This window comes from Oncorhynchus clarkii, chromosome 17 (genome assembly GCF_045791955.1).
Source record: "Oncorhynchus clarkii lewisi isolate Uvic-CL-2024 chromosome 17, UVic_Ocla_1.0, whole genome shotgun sequence".
Classification (NCBI taxonomy): domain Eukaryota; kingdom Metazoa; phylum Chordata; class Actinopteri; order Salmoniformes; family Salmonidae; genus Oncorhynchus; species Oncorhynchus clarkii.
Window position 1 is genome coordinate 78,135,030 of NC_092163.1, and position 22,222 is coordinate 78,157,251.

Sequence of the window (22,222 nt, forward strand, 5' to 3'; positions counted from 1 at the left end):
GTACAGGAGGGACTGAGCACGCACCCCTGAGGGGGCCCCTGTGTTGAGGATCAGCGTGGCAGATGTGTTGTTACCTACCCTCACCACCTAGGGGCAGCCCAGGATCCAGTTGCAGCGGGAGGTGTTTAGTCCCAGGGTCCTTTAGCTTAGTGATGAAATTTGAGGGCACTATGATGTTGAACGCTGAGCTGCAGTCAATGAATAGCATTCTCACATAGGTGTTCCTTTTGTCCAGGTGTGAAAGGGCAGTGTGGGGTGCGATTGAGATGGTGGTGTTGTAGGCTAGTCTAGGTAGGAGAATTGTATTGTCCATCAATAAGGGAGCTTTTTGCGCTGCGTGTTCACTGCTCTTCACTGTTCCTTCATGTACCATGATGCACCTGGCCTCTTCTGCTTCCTATCAGCTATGTCCTATGTCCTATTTGTTATTGTGGATTCATATTGAAGATTGATGCAGCTTGGAATGCTTTGCTGTGTGGTGTTGGATTCTAAACTTTGAACATTGAGATATTAAAAGACATGATAGACCAGACACAGAGTATATAAAGGAGTGAGATCTGTAGGAAAGACAGAGTGGCTGTGGAATGTACTGGGTGGACGGGAGGAGAGCACAGGATTGGTTTAGGGGGAGCGGATGGACATCTGTGGATTTAGGTGAAGGAGGGGTTGAGGTCAGGAGGTCAGATCCCCTGAAGGGAGAAATAAGGTTTTATTATCCTATTATCCTATTACCCTCTTCCTGTGGAACCATAAGATGTAACGATTTGAGAGAAAGAGAAGTGTTTAAAGTGGCATATATATACTTGTGATGGTGAGAAATGTTTTTATTTCTTGTCTGTGTCGACCCTTTGGGAAGAATTAAACTCGGTTAAGCTTCTCTAGTGTCCGTGAGTTTTTTTATTCTGAAAACTAAGAACCTAACAGTTGTATAAAAAAAAACACTCTACCCTCCCCCGTGTACAATAAAAAAACACTCTACCCTCCCCCGTGTACAATAAAAAAACACTCTACCCTCCCCCGTGTACAATAAAAAAACACTCTACCCTCCCCCGTGTACAATAAAAAAACACTCTACCCTCCCCCGTGTACAATAAAAAACACTCTACCCTCCCCCGTGTACAATAAAAAAACACTCTACCCTCCCCCGTGTACAATAAAAAAACACTCTACCCTCCCCCGTGTACAATAAAAAAAACACTCTCCTATTTTCACCCCCCCCAATACATGTCTAACTGTCCCTAAGGGCTGTAATGGATACCAAGGTAAGGCATAAGGACTGAGGTACATGTTGCCTGACAACGGCCTATCTGTCTGTCTCACTACTGCACTGCAGGCCTCACAGCTCCACTTTATTAGAGAAATTACACCAAGAAAAAAATGTATTTAATTATGTAGTCTTCTTGGATGAATGGCAACTACTAAATGTTTTTAGTGAGCTGGTTGTTGGGAGAGTACAGTCTCAGCAGGGGAAGGCAGGTCTCAGAAAAGTCCAACTGGTTTTCCCATACGGAGAAATTACTGTGTGGTTGCATGCATGTGCATTTTGCGCTTACCATTCGTGTGTGTGTGTGTGTGTCTGTGTGTCTGTGTGTCTGTGTGTGTGTGTGTGTGTGTGTGTGTGTGTGTGTGTGTGTGTGTGTGTGTGTGTGTGTGTGTGTGTGTGTGTGTGTGTGTGTGTGTGTGTGTGTGCTGACATACTTTCCATACACATATGAATTCATGGTGTGATCCTTCCTGTGTTGTTCCAGGATCCTGAACACAACATTGTTTGAGAGCTGGGAGATGATTGGTCCATACCCTTCCTGGTGGCTCTTCAACTCCCTACTGCTGGTGCTGCAGGTGCTACACGTCATCTGGTCCTACCTCATAGCCGGGATCGCCTACAAAGCCTTGGTCCGAGGAAAGGTGGGTGGGCTGTGAATGTACAGCTCTGACTCGGCCTTGACTTTTTCCACATTTTGTTACGTTACAGCCTTGTTCTCGAACGGATTAAATTGTTTCCCCCCCCTCAATCCACACACAATAACCCCATAATGACAAAGCAAAAAAAATTAAACTGAAATATCAGATTTACATTTGGACCCTTTACTCAGTACTTTGTTGAAGCACGGTGATTACAACCTTGAGTCTTCTTGGGTATGACACTACCAGCTTGGCACACCTGTATTTGGGGAGTTTTTCACATTCTTCTCTGCAGATCCTCTCAAACTCTGTCAGGTTGGATGGGGAGCGTCGCTGCACAGCTATTTTCAGGTCTCTCCAGAGATGTTCGATCGGGCCACTCAAGGACTTGTCCCGAAGTCACTCTTGCGTTGTCTTGGCTGTGTGCTTAGGGTCCTTGTCCTGTTGGAAGGTGAACCTTCGCCCCAGTCTGAGGTCCTGAGTGCTCTGGAGCAGGTTTTCATTAAGGATCTCTCTGTATTTTGCTCTGTTAACCTTTCCCTCGATCCTGACTACCACTGAAAAGCATACCCAAGGCACGATGCTACCACCAACACGCTTCAACAGAGGGATAGTGCCTGGTTTCCTCTAGACATGACGCTTGGCATTCAGGCCAAAGAGTTCAATCTTGGTTCATCAGACCAGCGAATCTTGTTTCTCATGGTCTGATTCTTTAGGTATCTTTTGGAAAACTCCAAGCGGGCTGTCGTCCATTTTAATGAGGAGTAGCTCCCGTCTCGCCACTCTAACAGATTGGTTAAGTGCTGCAGAGATGGTTGTCCTTCTGGAAGGTTCTCCCATCTCCGCAGAGGAACTCTAGAGCTCAGTCAGTGACCATCAGGTTCTTGGTCACCTCCCTGACCAAGGCCCTTCTTCCCCGACTGCTCAGTTTAGCCAGGCGGCCAGCTCGAGGAAGAGTCTTGGTGGTTCTAAACTTCTTCTATTTAAGAATGATGGAGGACACTGTGTTCTTGGGGACCTTTAATGCTGCAGACATGTTTTCTTACCCTTCCCAAGATCGCTTTGTCATTATGGGGTATTGTGATGTCATTATGGGGTATTGTGATGTCATTATGGGGTATTGTGATGTCATTATGGGGTATTGTGATGTCATTATGGGGTATTGTGATGTCATTATGGGGTATTGTGTGTAGATTGGTGAGGAAAAAACATTTATTTAATCAATTTTAGAATAAGGCTGTAACGTAACAAAATGTGGAAAAGTTAAGGGGTCTGAATACTTTCCGAATGCCCTGTATTGGCCTATTACAGGTGAGATGTAGACAGTTGAGTGTGAGGTGTAACTACCCAAGGTAACTATTAGGTACCTCATAGCTGGGATAACCTACCTAGTTAACATGGTCAGAGGAAAGGTGAGTGGGATTGATGTAGGACAGCTCTGACTCAAGGTTAGGGATTAAACTCTGCGTTCTAGTCAGTCTGTATGAGGACAAGGCCTGTATTCAGACAGCGTCTCAGAGTAGAAGTGCTGATCTAGGATCAGGTCCTTCCTGTCTACTTCATCTTATTGATTATGATCGAAAATACAAATCGGATTCTATATCAGCAATGTTACTCTGAGAATGTTGTGAATACAGGCCCAGACTTGAGACATTCCATTATGTCAGACCTCAGGCTATAGTTATGACATTCCATTATGTCAGACCTCGGGCTATAGTTATGACATTCCATTATGTCAGACCTCAGGCTGTAGTTATGACATTCCATTATGTCAGACCTCAGGCTATAGTTATGACATTCCATTATGTCAGACCTCAGGCTATAGTTATGACATTCCATTATGTCAGACCTCAGGCTGTAGTTATGACATTCCATTATGTCAGACCTCAGGCTATAGTTATGACATTCCATTATGTCAGACCTCAGGCTATAGTTATGACATTCCATTATGTCAGACCTCGGGCTATAGTTATGACATTCCATTATGTCAGACCTCGGGCTATAGTTACGACATTCCATTATGTCAGACCTCAGGCTGTAGTTATGACATTCCATTATGTCAGACCTCAGGCTATAGTCATGACATTCCATTATGTCAGACCTCAGGCTGTAGTTATGACATTCCATTATCAGACCTCAGGCTATAGTTATGACATTCCATTATGTCAGACCTCAGGCTATAGTTACGACATTCCATTATGTCAGACCTCAGGCTATAGTCATGACATTCCATTATGTCAGACCTCAGGCTATAGTCATGACATTCCATTATGTCAGACCTCAGGCTATAGTTATGACATTCCATTATGTCAGACCTCAGGCTGTAGTTATGACATTCCATTATGTCAGACCTCAGGCTATAGTTAATAACATTCCATTATGTCAGACCTCGGGCTATAGTTATGACATTCCATTATGTCAGACCTCAGGCTATAGTTATGACATTCCATTATGTCAGACCTCAGTTAGTTATGACATTCCATTGTGTCAGACCTCAGTTAGTTATGACATTCCATTATGTCAGACCTCAGGCTATAGTTATGACATTCCATTATGTCAGACCTCAGTTAGTTATGACATTCCATTATGTCAGACCTCAGGCTATAGTTATGACATTCCATTATCAGACCTCAGTTAGTTATGACATTCCATTATCAGACCTCAGGCTATAGTTATGACATTCCATTATGTCAGACCTCAGGCTATAGTTATGACATTCCATTATCAGACCTCAGTTAGTTATGACATTCCATTATCAGACCTCAGGCTATAGTTATGACATTCCATTATGTCAGACCTTAGGCTATAGTTATGACATTCCATTATGTCAGACCTCAGGCTATAGTTATGACATTCCATTATGTCAGACCTCAGGCTGTAGTTATGACATTCCATTATGTCAGACCTCAGGCTGTAGTTATGACATTCCATTATGTCAGACCTCAGGCTGTAGTTATGACATTCCATTATGTCAGACCTCGGGCTATAGTTAATGCTATGAGTGTGGAAGCTATAGGTAACATTTCATCTGTGTTTGTTCATTGCTTTCTTCCCCTTCATGTTTTGAATCGCTGTCCTTCTCTCTGCAGAGGTGGTTTGTTTCCTCTCTTGGGTGGAGGGTCCCGTCTCTCCATCTGTCTCCTCAGTCCTTATTCTCCACTCCACTTGTCCTTGCTTTACTGTCTAACTACGATTTAAGATCCGTCTATTGGTCAATTGCACACAAGGTCCAACCGAAATTTGACTTCCACTTTTAACCCAACCCCTCTGAAAGACATACATATACAGGTTTTTGGGGAGAGGTGCGGGGAGCTGTTGTTATTGGGGGGGTTAAGTGCCTTGCTCAAGTGCACAGCTGCAGGAAATAGCATCCGGTTTGTCAGCTCACTTCCCTCCAGATTGACAACAACTTTCTCTGTTCTGCTTTTTGCAGTCTCGTATCATTCACTTCACTCTTATGTCAATGTCATTTTTGTTCATGTGGTTGTGGCTTTATGCATATGAGCCAGACGGGCTCGTCAGATTTTTTTATGCTCCTTTAAACTGCCATCTTGTGGCACTTGCGAGCATGTGCAGCTTTTGGAGTCAGAATTCATTAAGGGAAGTCTGATCAAATTTATTTTTGTTTGTTGTTGACCAGAAATAATTTATGTATGAAGATATTCTAATGTTATTTATGTATTTGTAAATAACCTATGAATATTAAGTGCCTTAATCATTTTTAAGATCTGGTAACATGTTTCCAGGCTGTCGAGCTAAATGTCTACGGAGTTCAATTGTGATGCGTCTGTCAGAGTGTTCTGCCAACTACGTAGTCGCCATCAGCCGATACTTGTACAAAATGTCCATTCCTTAATGTAACCGGTTTGTCCTGTGTAACTGCGTTCTATTCTTTGGGTGCTAATATCCATAGTTTTTTTTTTATATATAAAAACGTCATTCTATATGACGTCTGTCAGAAAAAACGTGCACTACTACCGGATACTTCTGGAAATATCCATTGTGTCACTTTGAATTGTAACATTGTATTTCTGTCTGTCCGACAGGTTTCTAAGGATGACCGCAGTGATGTTGAGAGCAGCTCAGAGGAGGAGGTGGACACCAACGGAGCCAATAACAAGGGGGTTAAAATGGCCTTCTCTCCTAAGGTAGAGAACGGTACCAACAGCCACGCCGTCGCCACTATAACCTGGCCACAACAGATACGTAGCAGCAGCAGCAGCAGTAGTTGGTGACACGAGAAAAGAGGAGTCCGCTGTCTGATTCCCAGTATAGGGCTGACCACGGGGGTCCAGTATGTCTGGCCTGGTTACACTGGGCAGCCACTAGTTGTCGGAACTGTGCCGGAAAGGACCATGTCGAAAAGAGAAGGAAAATATCAGCGCCAGCACAGTACTATTCGGGTCGACCCTATAGTGAGATTCAGGCATATCTGAGCCAGCACAGTACTGTTCAGGTCGGCCCTATAGTGAGATTCAGGCATATCTGAGCCAGCACAGTACTGTTCAGGTCGGCCCTATAGTGAGAATCAGGCATATCTGAGCCAACGCAGTACTGTTCAGGTCGGCCCTATAGTGAGAATCAGGCATATCTGAGCCAGCACAGTACTGTTCAGGTCGGCCCTATAGTGAGAATGTCTGTGAGACCTTTCCACTACTAGTTCATCCTATCCTACTCTACATCTTGAAGTGCTTTTCCTCTCATCCAGTTCCCTGGACGTTTGAAGTCCGTTTCTTCATTCAACTCTGACTCTTAATTATACTGTACTGCACTGACATTGATCGGTGACAGACACCACCGTGACCCATAGAATCAAAACTGATTACATTTAACTGATTTAAAACTTGTGTCAAGTGAATGGGCCTGTAGCTATTTTAATTCCATTGTGTCCATAGAATGAGGTCTGACTGTATTTTAAATCCATTGTGTCCATAGAATGGGGTCTGACTCTATTTTCATTCCATTGTGTCCATAGAATGGGGTCTGACTCTATTTTAATTCCATTGTGTCCATAGAATGGGGTCTGACTATTTTAATTCCATTGTGTCCATAGAATGGGGTCTGACTGTATTTTAATTCCATTGTGTCCATAGAATGGGGTCTGACTGTATTTTCATTCCATTGTGTCAATAGAATGGGGTCTGACTCTATTTTAATTCCATTGTGTCCATAGAATGGGGTCTGACTGTATTTAAATTCCATTGTCCATAGAATGGGGTCTGACTGTATTTTCATTCCATTGTGTCAATAGAATGGGGTCTGACTGTATTTTAATTCCATTGTGTCCATAGAATGGGGTCTGACTGTATTTTCATTCCATTGTGTCCATAGAATGGGGTCTGACTGTATTTTCATTCCATTGTGTCAATAGAATGGGGTCTGACTGTATTTTAATTTCATTGTGTCCATAGAATGGGGTCTGACTGTATTTTCATTCCATTGTCCATAGAATGGGGTCTGACTGTATTTTCATTCCATTGTGTCCATAGAATGGGGTCTGACTCTATTTTAATTCCATTGTGTCCATAGAATGGGGTCTGACTGTATTTTCATTCCATTGTGTCCATAGAATGGGGTCTGACTGTATTTTCATTCCATTGTGTCAATAGAATGGGGTCTGACTGTATTTTAATTTCATTGTGTCCATAGAATGGGGTCTGACTGTATTTTCATTCCATTGTCCATAGAATGGGGTCTGACTGTATTTTCATTCCATTGTGTCCATAGAATGGGGTCTGACTGTATTTTCATTCCATTGTGTCCATAGAATGGGGTCTGACTCTATTTTAATTCCATTGTGTCCATAGAATGGGGTCTGACTCTATTTTAATTCCATTGTGTCCATAGAATGGGGTCTGACTGTATTTTAATTCCATTGTGTCCATAGAATGAGGTCTGACTCTATTTTAATTCCATTGTGTCCATAGAATGGGGTCTGACTGTATTTTAATTCCATTGTGTCCATAGAATGGGGTCTGACTGTATTTTAATTCCATTGTGTCCATAGAATGAGGTCTGACTCTATTTTAATTCCATTGTGTCAATAGAATGGGGTCTGACTCTATTTTAATTCCATTGTGTCCATAGAATGGGGTCTGACTGTTTAAATTTTTATTCCACTTTTTAATGTAATGCAGCAGTTTGTTGGGGAGGATGTTCTCTCCCTGTTTTGTCAGTTGAACTAAAGTTATTACTGTATATATATTTTTTTTTTAAGAAATAAACAAATAAATGTTTGTGAAAGATATGTTTTTATTCATATTAACGGTTGTAAAATGACAATACCCCACCACCCAAACCATGTTTCAGTGTATCCCGAGAAATGAAATATGACATATGATAGGAGAGGAGAGGGATTTTACACTTAACTTTCTTTAATGACAATTTAGGCATTTAATAACTTAACAGGTAATCCAGTAGAGTTTATAAAGATATTCTCTGTGGTGGTATCTTCTGTGTGCTAAAGGGTCAAGTCCCAGGACCATGAGGAGAAAGAGACTGAAGACATTCTCATTCTTTAACTACACAAAACAGTTGATCACACGATCAATACCCAAATATTATCATTGTGAAGTCTATTGAGAGGAATAGAAATGTCCATGAGTTTGTGGACAAACGATCCAGGCCTCTATGGACTGAGGGCCTCTACTTCCTGGTTTTTCTGCCGCGACCTGCAGCTCTTTCTGTAGCGGCATGGTGCACAGGTATCCCCCGTAGAGTGTCAATAGCATCATCGAGGCAGAAACCCCCCCCCCCCCCCCCCCGGTGTCCGAAGTCGGTTAGGCATTTGCGGTGGTCGACATGGTGATGGTGTTTCTGGCGGAACCGGAGCAGGTTCTCCAGGAACGTCACAACGACCAGTACTAGCTACATGAATCTCATCGATTAGCATTAGCTAAAGATGTTTTTTTTGCAAGAAAAGACTTGGGTCATGGAAGTAGATGGGGAATTTCTTCAAATATAAAGTCATTCGTGGTAGCCATTAAACGCGCCAAAGAGCTGATGCAATTAAAGAACCGTAGAGAAAAAGGGAGATGATGAGCAAGCTTGACAGTTTTCTAAAGAAAGATCATCTATCTGAAGAAGAGGAGTTTGTTAATGTAATGAATTCTAAACTTTAACAGAACTCTCTCAGTAAGTTCAGTAGAAAATCACCTCTATTAGCCCTGTCTACAGCATGCACCTGTGACACAGGAAGTAGATAGCCAAACCCAGTTGGTGGTCTCCTGTTTCCTGACCCCATAAGAACCATTATCTCGCTGCATGAGGACGATGCTGTTATTAGTCTGCTGTCTCACTACAATGGGTTTTGACCTCTATTCCAGCTGTTGCATAGCAGTCTGTATGTGCCAAATAAGACAAACGGTTTCTCGAAATACATATTTTTATATACTGATACATTCTCTTTTTTATTTTCTTTACAGTAAGAACAACCAAATGTTTATATTCCTCTAGCTACAAACACAAATCTATCATGTCATGATCTTATGCTATTCTCTCATGCTCTTTACAGAATGTAGACGGACAAAAATAATCCAGAAAGTTGCTATAGATCTGTTATAAACTCTTATATAATGGTTCTTCACCCTCAGCCAGAAGGATCCGACAGGTTTTTTTTAATGAGAGCTGAATCTGGAGCTGTCTTTTTGTTCAGTTGTTTTAATCAGCAGCTTGGGTGTAGGGGAGATGGAGCTGCTGTGGTATCCATTACTGAAACTCCTAGAACCTGGACAGAACGACAGAACACAACAGCGGCAGTCTATTGGTTAGAACCTGGACTGAACGACAGAACACAACAGCGGCAGTCTATTGGTTAGAACCTGGACTGAACGACAGAACACAACAGCGGCAGTCTATTGGTTAGAGCCCTAAAATCTGATCTTGTGTGTGAACAATACAGCATTTAGTGTGATTCTAGTCAATGGATAACATTAAATAGAGTACATTCACTGATGAAATTCTTTCAGTAGTACATACAGTATACTACTTACTGTAGTTGGACACTGACTGGATGTTGAGAATAGATTGATGTCCAATCCTGAGAGAAAAATAGATACAAGTGTGCTGCTTCAGTTTGGGAAAATATTGCAGATAATACTTTTCACACATTGTTCGGTCCTTGTTTAGAACCTCAACCTATAGACACCATACATACTGTATAATGTGTGTCTATAATAATAACTGTCCTCCTCTCCCTTCATACCTGTCCTCTCCCTCCATACCTGTCCTCTCCCTTCATACCTGTCCTCTCCCTCCATACCTGTCCTCCCCCTCCATACCTGTCCTCCCCCTTCACATCTGTCCTCCTCTCCCTCCATACCTGTCCTCTCCCTCCATACCTGTCCTCCCCCTCCATACCTGTCCTCCCCCTTCACATCTGTCCTCCTCTCCCTCCATACCTGTCCTCCTCTCCCTCCATACCTGTCCTCCCCCTCCATACCTGTCCTCCTCTCCCTCCATACCTGTCCTCCTCTCCCTTAATAACTGTCCTCCTCTCCCTTCATACCTGTCCTCTCCCTCAATACCTGTCCACTCCCTCCATGCCTGTCCTCCTCCCCTTCCATACCTGTCCTCCCCCTTCATACCTGTCCTCCTCTCCCTCTACACCTGCCCTCTCCCTCCATACCTGTCCTCCCCCTCCATACCTGTCCTCCTCTCCCTCCAGTAATTTTCTGTAGGTGGCTATCTCTATGTCCATGGCCAGCTTGACGTTCATCAGGTCCTGGTACTCTCTGAGCTGTCTGGCCATGTCCTGCTTGGCCCTCTGCAGAGCATCCTCCAGATCTCTGATCCTGGACTTAGCCTCCTTCACAGCCAGCTCCCCGCGGCCCTCAGCCTCGGCTATCTGGTCCTCCAGGTTGGCTCGCTACATTATAGATATGTATAGTTAGAGTTAGGTTAGGTTAGAGACTTCGCCACTTCCACAGACAGCTCTACCCCCGGCCTCTCAGCCTCGGCTATCTGGTCCTCCAGGTTGGCTCGCTACATTATAGATATGTATAGTTAGGTTAGGTTAGAGACTTCGCCACTTCCACAGACAGCTCCCCCCCTGGCCTCTCTGCCTTGGCTATCTGGTCCACCAGGTTGGCTCGCCATGTGACATCAACACCAGGGTTACGGCTGCATTAAGTCCATGTCAGTACTTGCTTACCTCTCTGGGATATGTGGGACGGTAGCGTCCCACCTGGCCAAAAGCCAGTGAAAATGCAGTGCGCCAAATTCAAATAAATTACTATAAAAAAATCACATTTTCATGAAATTACACATGCAAGATAGCAAATTAAAGCTACACTTGTTGTGAATCCAGCCAACATGTCAGATTTCAAAAAGGCTTTTCGGCGAAAGCAAACGATGCTATTATCTGAGGATAGTACCTCCGTAAACAAAGAGAGAGAAGCATATTTCAACCCTGCAGGCGCGACACAAAACTCAGAAATAAAAATATAAGTCATGCCTTTCCTTTGACAAGCTTCTTCTGTTGGCACTCCAATATGTCCCATAAACATCACAAATGGTCCTTTTGTTCGATTAATTCCGTCAATATATATCCACAATGGCCATTTATTTGGCGCGTTTGATCCAGAAAAACACCGGTTCCAACCAGTGACTACAAAATAGCTCAAAAGTTACCTGTAAACTTTGGCAAAACATTTCAAACTACTTTTGCAACTTTAGGTATTTTTTTACGTAAATAATCGATAAAATTGAAGACGGGATGATCTGTGTTCAATACAGGAGGAAAACAAACTGTAGCTAGCTTTCTGGTCAAGCACCTCTATCTAACAGTACACTTCAAGTGACCCTCGTTCTGGGTGGCCGTACTTCTTCATTACACAAAGGAATAACCTCAACCAATTTCTAAAGACTGTTGACATCCAGTGGAAGCGATTGGAACTGCAAGAAGGTCCCTTAGAAATCGAGATTCCCAATGAAAACCTATTGAAAAGAGAGTGACCTCAAAAAACAAGTCAGAATGGTTTGTCCTTGGGGTTTCGCCTGCTAAATAAGTTATGTTATACTCACAGACATGATTCAAACAGTTTTAGAAACTTCAGATTGTTTTCTATCTAAATCTACTAATAAAATGCATATCTTATCTTCTGGAGATCAGTAGCACGCCGTTGAATTTAGGCATGCATTTCATCCGGACGTGAAAATACTGCCCCCTGTCAAGCCTCATCACACCGAATGTCATATATATGGTCTTCGCGGCAACACTCCATGGCATAGCTTCTGAATCTTTTATCCCAGGAAGTAGATCCCATCCAACAGGGTGCTGCATCCATAGTTTTGTTTGATATTAGTGTGCCTCAAAACGGCCCGAACCATAAGTGAACTGAGTTGAAGAAGTGAGCAAACTACCAGTCTTTTGACAGCTTCCATCTCACTCTGCAGACGGCCGATCAAGCGGTTGATTTCTGCTATCTCTCCCTTGGTGTTCCTCAGCTCGTCTCCGTACTGCATGGCCTGGACGGCCATCTGGTTAAACTGAGGGAAAAGAACATGATGCATTACTTAAAGGTCCTGAGACCACTTGTCTTGTAGCCTGGCAACCAGTCTGTTTAGCTAACATTCCACTCCTTGGTCTAGCCTGGCTACCAGTCTGTTTAGCTAACATTCCACTCCTTGGTCTAGCCTGGCTACCAGTCTGTTTTGCTATCATTCCACTCCTTGGTCTAGCCTGGCTACCAGTTTGTTTAGCTAACATTCCACTCCTTGGGCTAGCCTGGCAACCAGTCTGTTTAGCTAACATTCCACTGCTTAGTCTAGCCTGGCTACCAGTCTGTTTAGCTATCATTCCACTCCTTGGTCTAGCCTGGCTACCAGTCTGTTTAGCTAACATTCCACTCCTTGGTCTAGCCTGGCTACCAGTCTGTTTAGCTAACATTCCACTCCTTGTTCTAGCCTGGCAACCAGTCTGTTTAGCTAACATTCCACTCCTTGGTCTAGCCTGGCTACCAGTCTGTTTAGCTAACATTCCACTCCTTGGTCTAGCCTGGCTACCAGTCTGTTTAGCTAACATTCCACTCCTTGTTCTAGCCTGACAACCAGTCTGTTTAGCTAACATTCCACTCCTTGTTCTAGCCTGGCAACCAGTCTGTTTAGCTATCATTCCACTCCTTGGTCTAGCCTGGCTACCAGTCTGTTAAGCTAACATTCCACTCCGTGGTCTAGCCTGGCTACCAGTCTGTTTAGCTAACATTCCACTCCTTGGTCTAGCCTGGCTACCAGTCTGTTAAGCTAACATTCCACTCCTTGGTCTAGCCTGGCTACCAGTCTGTTTAGCTATCATTCCACTCCTTGGTCTAGCCTGGCTACCAGTCTGTTTAGCTATCATTCCACTCCTTGGTCTAGCCTGGCTGAATGGTTCCAGCAACTATGGCTCAGTAGTATATTGTATTGTATTTTAAGATATTGTAATGTATTGTATTGTAATATAATATTGATTTCAATGTAGTAAGACAAAACAAATCCTCTTTTTAACCACTTAAATCCTAGAATAGTCAACTGTTGTTCACCTTGGATTTGTACCACATCTCAGCCTCCTCTCGGCTTTTGGTAGCAATGTCTTCGTACTGAGCCTTGACGTCAGCCACTATCTGGTCCATGTTGAGGTCTCGGCTGTTGTCCATCTGCACCACCACAGAGGTGTCCCTGATGCTTGCCTGCAGCTCACGCAGCTCCTGGGTGGAAACAAACATTCTAACAGTACAGTGTGTTCCTACATGTTTTTGTATGTGATCGTTTTTTATTTATTTATTTTACCTTTATTTAACCTGGCAAGTCAGTTAAAAACAAATTCTTATTTTCAATGACGGCCTGGGAATAGTGGGTTAACTGCCTGTTCAGGGGCAGGCCGACAGATTTGTACCTTGTCAGCTCGGGGGTTTGAACTTGCAACCTTCCGGTTACTAGTCAAACGCTCAAACCACTAGGCTACCCTGCCGCCCCTTGCCGGATTTGAACCTACAACCTTTCACCAACTGCCTGCGCCATACAGGGCTACTTGTGTATTGTATTGTAATATATTGTATTGTATTGTAATATATTGTATTGTATTGTAATATATTGTATTGTATTGTAATAAATTGTATTGTAATATATTGTATTGTATGGTAATATATTGTATTGTAATATTTTGTATTGTAATATTTTGTATTGTAATATATTATATTGTATTGTAATATATTGTATTGTATTATAATGTATCGTATTGTACTATATTGTATGGTCATATTTTGTATTGTAATGTATTGTATTGTAATACATTGTATTGTAATATGTATTGTATTGTAATATATTGTATTGTAATGTATTGTATTGTAATATATTGTATTGTAATATATTATATTGCATTGTATTGTAATATATTGTATTGTAATATATTGTGTTGTAATATATTGTATTGGAAGATATTGTATTGTAATATATTGTATTGTATTGTAATATATTGTAATGTAATGTAATATATTGTATTGTATTGTAATATATTGTTTTGTATTGTAATATATTGTTTTGTATTGTAATGTATTGTATTGTAATATATTGTATTGTAATATATTGTATTGTATTGTAATATATTGTATTGTAATATCTTGTATTGTATTGTAATACAGTAAATACAGTAATGACCTTACCTCCTCATAGATGGACCTGAGGAAGTTTATCTCATCAGTCAGAGCTCCTCCCTTGTTTTCCAGGTCTGCCTTCACCAGGTATACTGAGTCCACATCCTGAAAGGACAACAACTCGTAGGCTAGCGGTTAAGAGCATTGGGTCAGTAACCAAAAGGTTGCTGGTTTGAATCCCTGAGCCGACTAGGTGAAACGTCTGCCGATGTGCCCTTGAGCGAGGCACTTAATCCAAATTGATCTGGATAAGAGTGTCTGCTAAATGACTCCAATGTAGCTACCCCTGTTTGGCGAAACATACCAGGAACAATTTAGACGGATTAGTTAGGTTGAAATTGGCTTTGATCGTGGTTGGTTGAGATTTTCTCTGTCTCCCCTACACACCGCACGCTCAGTTCTTGTTCAGTGGTGATATGATATCTTACGAGCTTAGCGTTTTTTTCATCTCGTAGAAGGTGGGGTAGGTTTGCTCGTACTAGCTATTGTTGTCTCTGCCTTGCTGTGTCTTTTCCCCTGCAGTGCTTGTTTAATAACTCACCCTCACTCCCATGGTGCTGCACTGTATCGCTGATTACAACATCAAGTTGTATGGTATAGTATGGTATTGTAGTCCAGAAGACATGTTGAACTTCAGAGACCGCACCCTTAAAACACAAATCAGGTATCACTGAGGAACTGTGATGTTCTCACCTTTTTCAGGATCACAAATTCGTTCTCCAGATTATTTCTCTTGTTGATCTCATCTTCGTATCTAGGTAAGAAGAACAGTTGACCAGATATTGAATTAGGTCATGGAAGCAAGGTTCTGGCATACATCATTTAGGGTTTAATAAATAGGTTGGCTCTGTCTCAATTCCTGACAAATCTGTTTAAGGCTACTGAGACTTTTTGTGGTTGAAGTCCCCCACCAGCCCCTGCATGTTCCTCAGCCCTCCCTCCCTCCCTCCCTCCCTCCCTCCCTCCCTCCCTCCCTCCCTCCCTCCCTCCCTCCCTCCCTCCAGACAGACAGGCAGGCTCCTACTTGTGTTTGAAGTCCTCCACCAGACCTTGCATGTTCCTCAGCCCTCCAGACAGACAGACAGACAGGCTGCTGTGACTACAGACAGACAGACAGACAGACAGACAGACAGACAGACAGACAGACAGGCAGGCTCCTACTTGTGTTTGAAGTCCTCCACCAGACCTTGCATGTTCCTCAGCTCTCCGTCCAGCTTGGTCTTGTCGTTGTTGACCACGTCCATCTGGCGGCGGAGGTTGGCCATGTAGGCCTCGAATAGCGGCTCGATGTTGGAGCGGCCCGTCTGCTTACCGTGCAGCAGATCAAACTTAGTCTCTAACATCTTGTTCTGCTGCTCCAGGAAACACACCTAAAAGGGTGGAGAGAGAGAAAAGCCCGTAGCTGATGAAATAGTCACAACAGTCCAAGCATCAGGAAGCATCAGGAAGCATCAGGGAGCATCAGGAAGCATCGGGAAGCATCAGGGAGCATCAGGAAGCATCAGGAAACATCAGGAAGCACTGGGAAGCATCAGGAAGCATCAGGAAGCTTCAGGAAGCATCGGGAAGCATCAGGAAGCATCAGGAAGCATCGGGAAGCATCGGGAGGAAGATGTTGAGTGTAGTCCACTATACATATGCATTGTAGCAACTTTAATAGAGACCTTGGTACAAGACGTTGTCTTGGTTCTACACCCCTTGGTGTAATGGCTTAAGTCTGGACTGACAGTCGCAGGGACCTGGGTCCAAGTCCTGGTTGGACTAGCCACCTCAAATTGCTACAATATTTTTGTCTTGATATGTCATTGAGGCCCTTTACTTTCCAAACATGTTTTCTGCAGTAATGTATGGGCTTGGAGTGGTCTGTTTAATTAATAGACCTTTGAAGCAATCAGAAGCAATCTGAAGCAATCTCCCAGACTATATTACAATGGACAACACTGTAGACAACAGTGCTTGCATGTTAAGTGAATTATTCTGGTTTTATTAACAGCTACAACTGACTGAGATCTCTCTAGGATCTATTTCAAGCCCACTGTCTCAGTATTCTCTTCCCATTGTCTGTTTGCGATCAACACAAAAGCTCCCTTCCAAAAACACTTCAGGGCGTCTTCCGGTCTTGGATGATCACATCACGTCTGACCTGTTTTTTTTATCAGGTTACCACCGAGCTGAGAGAAATAGGACATAGGACTTTACATGTATTTGACCCATTTGACGTCTTAACATGTATTGGACTTGTCATTTGATGTTTTTAAATGGGCTTTGCATTCCAAGTGAATCACACCATTAGGGCATGATTTGTGTCAAAATATCTCAGGTCCAGGCTACCTTCTGAGAGGAATAGGAGCTTGTTATTACAGGAAACCCCAGAGCTGTAGAGCTGGTGATCCGTAGCGTAGAACAGGCACAAAGCCTCTATTGTGACTCTGTTACCCACTCCGTGAGAAAGGGGAATTGTAATGCAAGCTGAGTCGTGTATCAGTGACCACGGCTGTGAAAGAGCAGGTGACTTTGTTTTCATGGTTTAGCTCAAGTCAAACTGATATCTGCATTTCCATCGATCCAGAGCCCAATATGGCTGAGAGCTTTACACGACAAACACGTATTGTGCCGATGTTGTTTCCAGAGGCAGTTTGGAAATCGATAGTGAGTGTTGCACGGCGGTCCAGTTCTGTGAGCTTGTGTGACCTATCACTTCGCAAGCTGAGCCGTTGATGCTCCTAGACGTTTCCACTTTACAATAACAGCACTTACAGTTGACCGGGGCAGCTCTAGCAGGTCAGACATTTTATGAACCGACTTGTTGGAAAGGTGGCATCCTATGACGGTGCCAAGTTGAATGTCACTGGGCTCTTCAGTAAAGACCATTCTACTGCCAATGTTTGTCTATGGAGATTGCATGGCTGTGTGCTTGATTTTATACACCTGTCAGCAACGTGTGTGGCAGAAATAGCCAAATCCACTAATTTGAAGGGGTGTCCACATACTTTTGTATATATATATATATATATATATATATATATATATATATATTAAACAGGTTTACCGCTGTGTGGCACCCCCAATTCTCATAAAAATACTGCTGGTGTACATTTGCATTTCAGACCCAATTTACATACCTACAACATCTGCACCTGTGCTTGAACCCAATTAGTCAACTAAGCCATGTCTAAATGTGCCAAAGACTGAATACTTATAAACTGTAAGTCAGGTTTACCCCTGAATCTCAGCTCCAATACTCATACAAACCATCACTACCCTGAACCTCAGCTCCAATACTCATACAAACCAGGACTATCCCTGAACCTCAGCTCCAATACTCATACAAACCAGGTTTACCCCTGAACCTCAGCTCCAATACTCATACAAACCAGGACTACCCTTGAACCTCAGCTCCATTACTCATACAAATCAGGACTACCCCTGAACCTCAGCTCCAATACTCATACAAACCAGGACTATCCCTGAACCTCAGCTCCAATACTCATACAAACCAGGACTACCCCTGAACCTCAGCTCCAATACTCATACAAACCAGGACTACCCCTGAACCTCAGCTCCAGTACTCATACAAACCAGGACTATCCCTGAACCTCAGCTCCAATACTCATACAAACCATCACTACCCTGAACCACAGCTCCAGTACTCCTACAAACCATCACTACCCCTGAACCTCAGCTCCAATACTCATACGAACCATCACTACCCTGAACCACAGCTCCAGTACTCCTACAAACCATCACTACCCCTGAACCTCAGCTCCATTACTCATACAAACCAGGACTATCCCTGAACCTCAGCTCCAGTACTCATACAAACCAGGACTACCCCTGAACCTCAGCTCCAGTACTCATACAAACCAGGACTACCCCTGAACCACAGCTCCAATACTCATACAAACCAGGACTACCCCTGAACCTCAGCTCCAATACTCATACAAACCAGGACTACCCCTGAACCTCAGCTCCAATACTCATACAAACCAGGACTACCCCTGAACCTCAGCTCCAGTACTCATACAAACCAGGACTACCCCTGAACCTCAGCTCCAATACTCATACAAACCAGGACTACCCCTGAACCTCAGCTCCAATACTCATACAAACCAGGACTACCCCTGAACCTCAGCTCCAATACTCATACAAACCAGGACTACCCCTGAACCTCAGCTCCAATACTCATACAAACCAGGACTACCCCTGAACCTCAGCTCCAATACTCATACAAACCAGGACTACCCCTGAACCTCAGCTCCAATACTCATACAAACCATCACTACCCTGAACCTCAGCTCCAGTACTCATACAAACCATCACTACCCTGAACCTCAGCTCCAATACTCATACAAACCAGGACTACCCCTGTGACTGTCCCAATACTAATGTAAAGCAGATCTATGCCTGCATATCTCAGCCCATACGAACCAGGATTCCACCTTTGGCTATGTCCCAATACTCTGACAAACCAGGTCTACGCTCGTGCAAGAAATACTAAACAAACCTATTGACTTTAAATATTAATATTATTATAAAGTTATTACACTGATTCAGTTTATGGGTCTATACATGGCCAATTATGGGTCTATACTGAATTAACACAATATGATGTTTTACAGTCAAAATCACTATTTCAAACATACATCTAAAGGCTAATGGATGAAGGATGTGTAAGATCATTTTGATCAAGTATATCCCATAACACAACTCAACTCCAATCTACTGAAAGCGTTGCTAATCTGCTGTTTTTTAAAATTTTATTTCACCTTTATTTAACCAGGTAGGCTAGTTGAGAACAAGTTCTCATTTGCAACTGCGACCTGGCGAATAAGGATTTCTGGTGTCAAATTTGTCTGTAAAAGTACACCTTGTAGATAGATGTATGCTTGTGGTCTTGTGACCAGTTTATGAAACGTCTATGATTCATCATAGACAACTTAATAATGCATAATAAATAAATAAAATCCTCACTATTGTGATCAATGGGATTGAATGGGTGATTGATGCAACGCATATGAAAACAGACACAGATGGCAAAACACTTTGTTTGTTCTCCCTTTTCCAGGCTAGTTTGGCTAAAACCAAAACTAGCTTTCACTCCTTTTGTAGCTGCTTCAAAAGACAATAAATCAGTGCCATCTATGATGATAACTAGCTAGCTTGTTGTAGTAGGGGCTCCCGAGTGGTGATGATGATGTTATATGATGATAGCTAAAACCGAAGTAGCTTGTTGTAGTAGGGGCTCCCGAGTGGTGATGATTAGCTTGTTGTAGTAGGGGCTCCCGAGTGGTGATGATTAGCTTGTTGTAGTAGGGGCTCCCGAGTGGTGATGATTAGCTTGTTGTAGTAGGGGCTCCCGAGTGGTGATGATTAGCTTGTTGTAGTAGGGGCTCCCGAGTGGTGATGATTAGCTTGTTGTAGTAGGGGCTCCCGAGTGGTGATGATTAGCTTGTTGTAGTAGGGGCTCCCGAGTGGTGATGATTAGCTTGTTGTAGTAGGGGCTCCCGAGTGGTGATGATTAGCTTGTTGTAGTAGGGGCTCCTGAGTGGGGATGATTAGCTTGTTGTAGTAGGGGCTCCTGAGTGGTGATGATTAGCTTGTTGTAGTAGGGGCTCCCGAGTGGTGATGATTAGCTTGTTGTAGTAGGGGCTCCCGAGTGATGATGATGATGTTATATGATGATAACTAGCTAGCTTGTTGTAGTAGAGGCTCCCGAGTGGTGATGATGATGTTATATGATGATAACTAAAACCGAAGTAGCTTGTTGTAGTAGGGGCTCCTGAGGGGCGCAGAGGTCTAAGGCACTGCATCTCAGTCCTAGAGGTGTCACTACAGACACCCTGGTTCGATTACAGGCTGTATCACTCACAACCAGCCATGATTGGGAGACCCATAGGGCGGCGCACAATTGGCCCAGCGTCGTCCGGGTTTGGGGAGTTTACGAGTTTGGTCATTGTAAATAAGAATTTGTTCTTAACTGACTTGCCTAGTTAAATAAAGGTTAAAAAAATAAAAATACAAATCATTGAATGAATGTATTGGGCAAGCAATCAAAGCTGTATGCTAGTATAGACATTGGGATGTAACCTAATAATTCTCAGTGATGATTACATACCTTATCGATGAAGGATGCGAATCGGTTGTTGAGGCCCTTGATCTGCTCTTTCTCATGGATGCGCGTCACCTGTAGGTTGGGGTCGATCTCCAGGTTAAGGGGGGCCAGCAGGCTCCTGTTGACAGAGACTGAGTGGAAAGGACTGCTGTGGTGGCCGTTTGAGCCCCCCGCGTACAGAGAGCTGCTACCCGGGGACATGCCACCGAAGCCCCCGCTGTGTCTCCGCACAGAGCCACTGGAGCTGCTGATACGCTTGGACCTCAGGCTCATGGTGGAAGGGGAGATGGAGAGGTGGAGGGAGAGTCACAGACACAGACAGAGAGATGGAGAGGTGGAGGGAGAGTCACAGACGGAGAGGTGGAGGGAGAGTCACAGACAGAGAGATGGAGACGCGTGAGAATCACAGACAGAGAGATGGAGACGCGTGAGAATCACAGACAGAGATGAGTGAGAATTTAAATTATGCTGTAGAAGAGGACAGGACAGCAGCGGGGCTATCTGACCTCAGTGAGTTGTCTCAGGTGTTCTGCCCTCCTTATAAACTCCTCTTCCTCAGGGTGGGGGTGGTTATGTTATTCTCACTCTGCAGAACCAGTTAGACAACCCATTCAACTTTCTCCTCTTCGTGGCCCCACACTGCCTGTCTCGGTTCCTCCTCTCTCCCCCACCTCTCTCTCTCCCTCTCTCAATTTCAATTGAAAGGGCTTTATTGGCATGGGAAACATACATTTATATTGACAAAGCAAGTTAAATAGATAATAAACAAATGTGAAATAAAAAATGTACAGTAAACATTATAGAGAAATTTCAAATGTAATATGTACAGTGTTATAATGATATGCAAATAGTTAAAGTATACAAGGAAAAATAAATAAACATATATCTGGGTTGTATTTACATGGAAACCCTCTCTCCCCCCTCTTTCTCCCTCTCTATTTTCTCTCTCCCTCCCCTCTCTCTCTCTCCCCCCCTCTTTCTCCCTCTCTATTTTCTCTCTCCCTCCCCTCTCTCTCTCTCTCTCCCCCTCTTTCTCCCTCTCTATTTTCTCTCTCCCTCCCCTCTCTCTCTCTCTCCCCCTCTTTCTCCCTCTCTATTTTCTCTCTCCCTCCCCTCTCTCTCTCTCCCCCCTCTTTCTCCCTCTCTATTTTCTCTCTCCCTCCCCTCTCTCTCTCTCCCCCCCTCTTTCTCTCTCTCTATTTTCTCTCTCCCTCCCCTCTCTCTCTCTCTCTCCCCCTCTTTCTCCTTCTCTATTTTCTCTCTCCCTCCCCTCTCTCTCTCTCTCCCCCTCTTTCTCCCTCTCTATTTTCTCTCTCCCTCCCCTCTCTCCCTCCCCTCTCCCTCTCTCTCCCCCTCTTTCTCCCTCTCTATTTTCTCTCTCCCTCCCCTCTCTCTCTCTCCCTCCTCCCTCCTTCCAGCTGGGTAGATGTGTAGGGACCCTGGATATTTTTCTTTTGGTGTTTTTCAGAGTCAGTAGAAAGGCCTCTTTAGTGTCCTAAGTTTTCATAACTGTGACCTTCATTGCCTACCGTCTGTAAGCTGTTTGTGTCTTAACGACCGTTCCACAGGTGCATGTTCC

General features: G+C 43.6%; 2 protein-coding genes across 3 annotated transcripts in view; one reads left to right on the forward strand and one right to left on the reverse strand.

Annotated features, from left to right (window-relative positions):
* The window catches only part of LOC139371442 (ceramide synthase 5-like), an 84,807-nt gene extending 76,662 nt beyond the window's left edge, over positions 1–8,145 (forward strand). The window contains exons 9-11 of one of the 2 annotated variants that reach the window (XR_011627229.1): positions 1,749–1,905; positions 5,949–7,397; positions 7,916–8,145. Coding sequence is in view for 1 of the 2 variants with exons in the window: in XM_071111863.1 (XP_070967964.1) it covers positions 1,749–1,905; positions 5,949–6,137 (346 nt within the window). In the remaining variant the exon portion in view is untranslated. Of the gene's footprint in view, positions 1–1,748; positions 1,906–5,948 lie in introns of both variants that reach the window. The other variant, XM_071111863.1, reaches the window with a different exon arrangement.
* Positions 8,146–9,293: 1,148 nt separating this feature from the next.
* LOC139369944 (keratin, type II cytoskeletal 8-like) lies at positions 9,294–21,003 on the reverse strand. Its single transcript, XM_071109226.1, has 9 exons — positions 20,647–21,003; positions 15,693–15,901; positions 15,225–15,285; positions 14,541–14,636; positions 13,422–13,586; positions 12,265–12,390; positions 10,548–10,768; positions 9,894–9,940; positions 9,294–9,628 (listed from the first exon to the last, which is right to left on the reverse strand). Exons 1-9 carry the CDS (start codon positions 20,914–20,916, stop codon positions 9,519–9,521), a joined length of 1,305 nt encoding a protein of 434 aa, XP_070965327.1. The 5' UTR covers positions 20,917–21,003; the 3' UTR covers positions 9,294–9,518.
* Between the last annotated feature and the right edge of the window lie 1,219 nt (positions 21,004–22,222).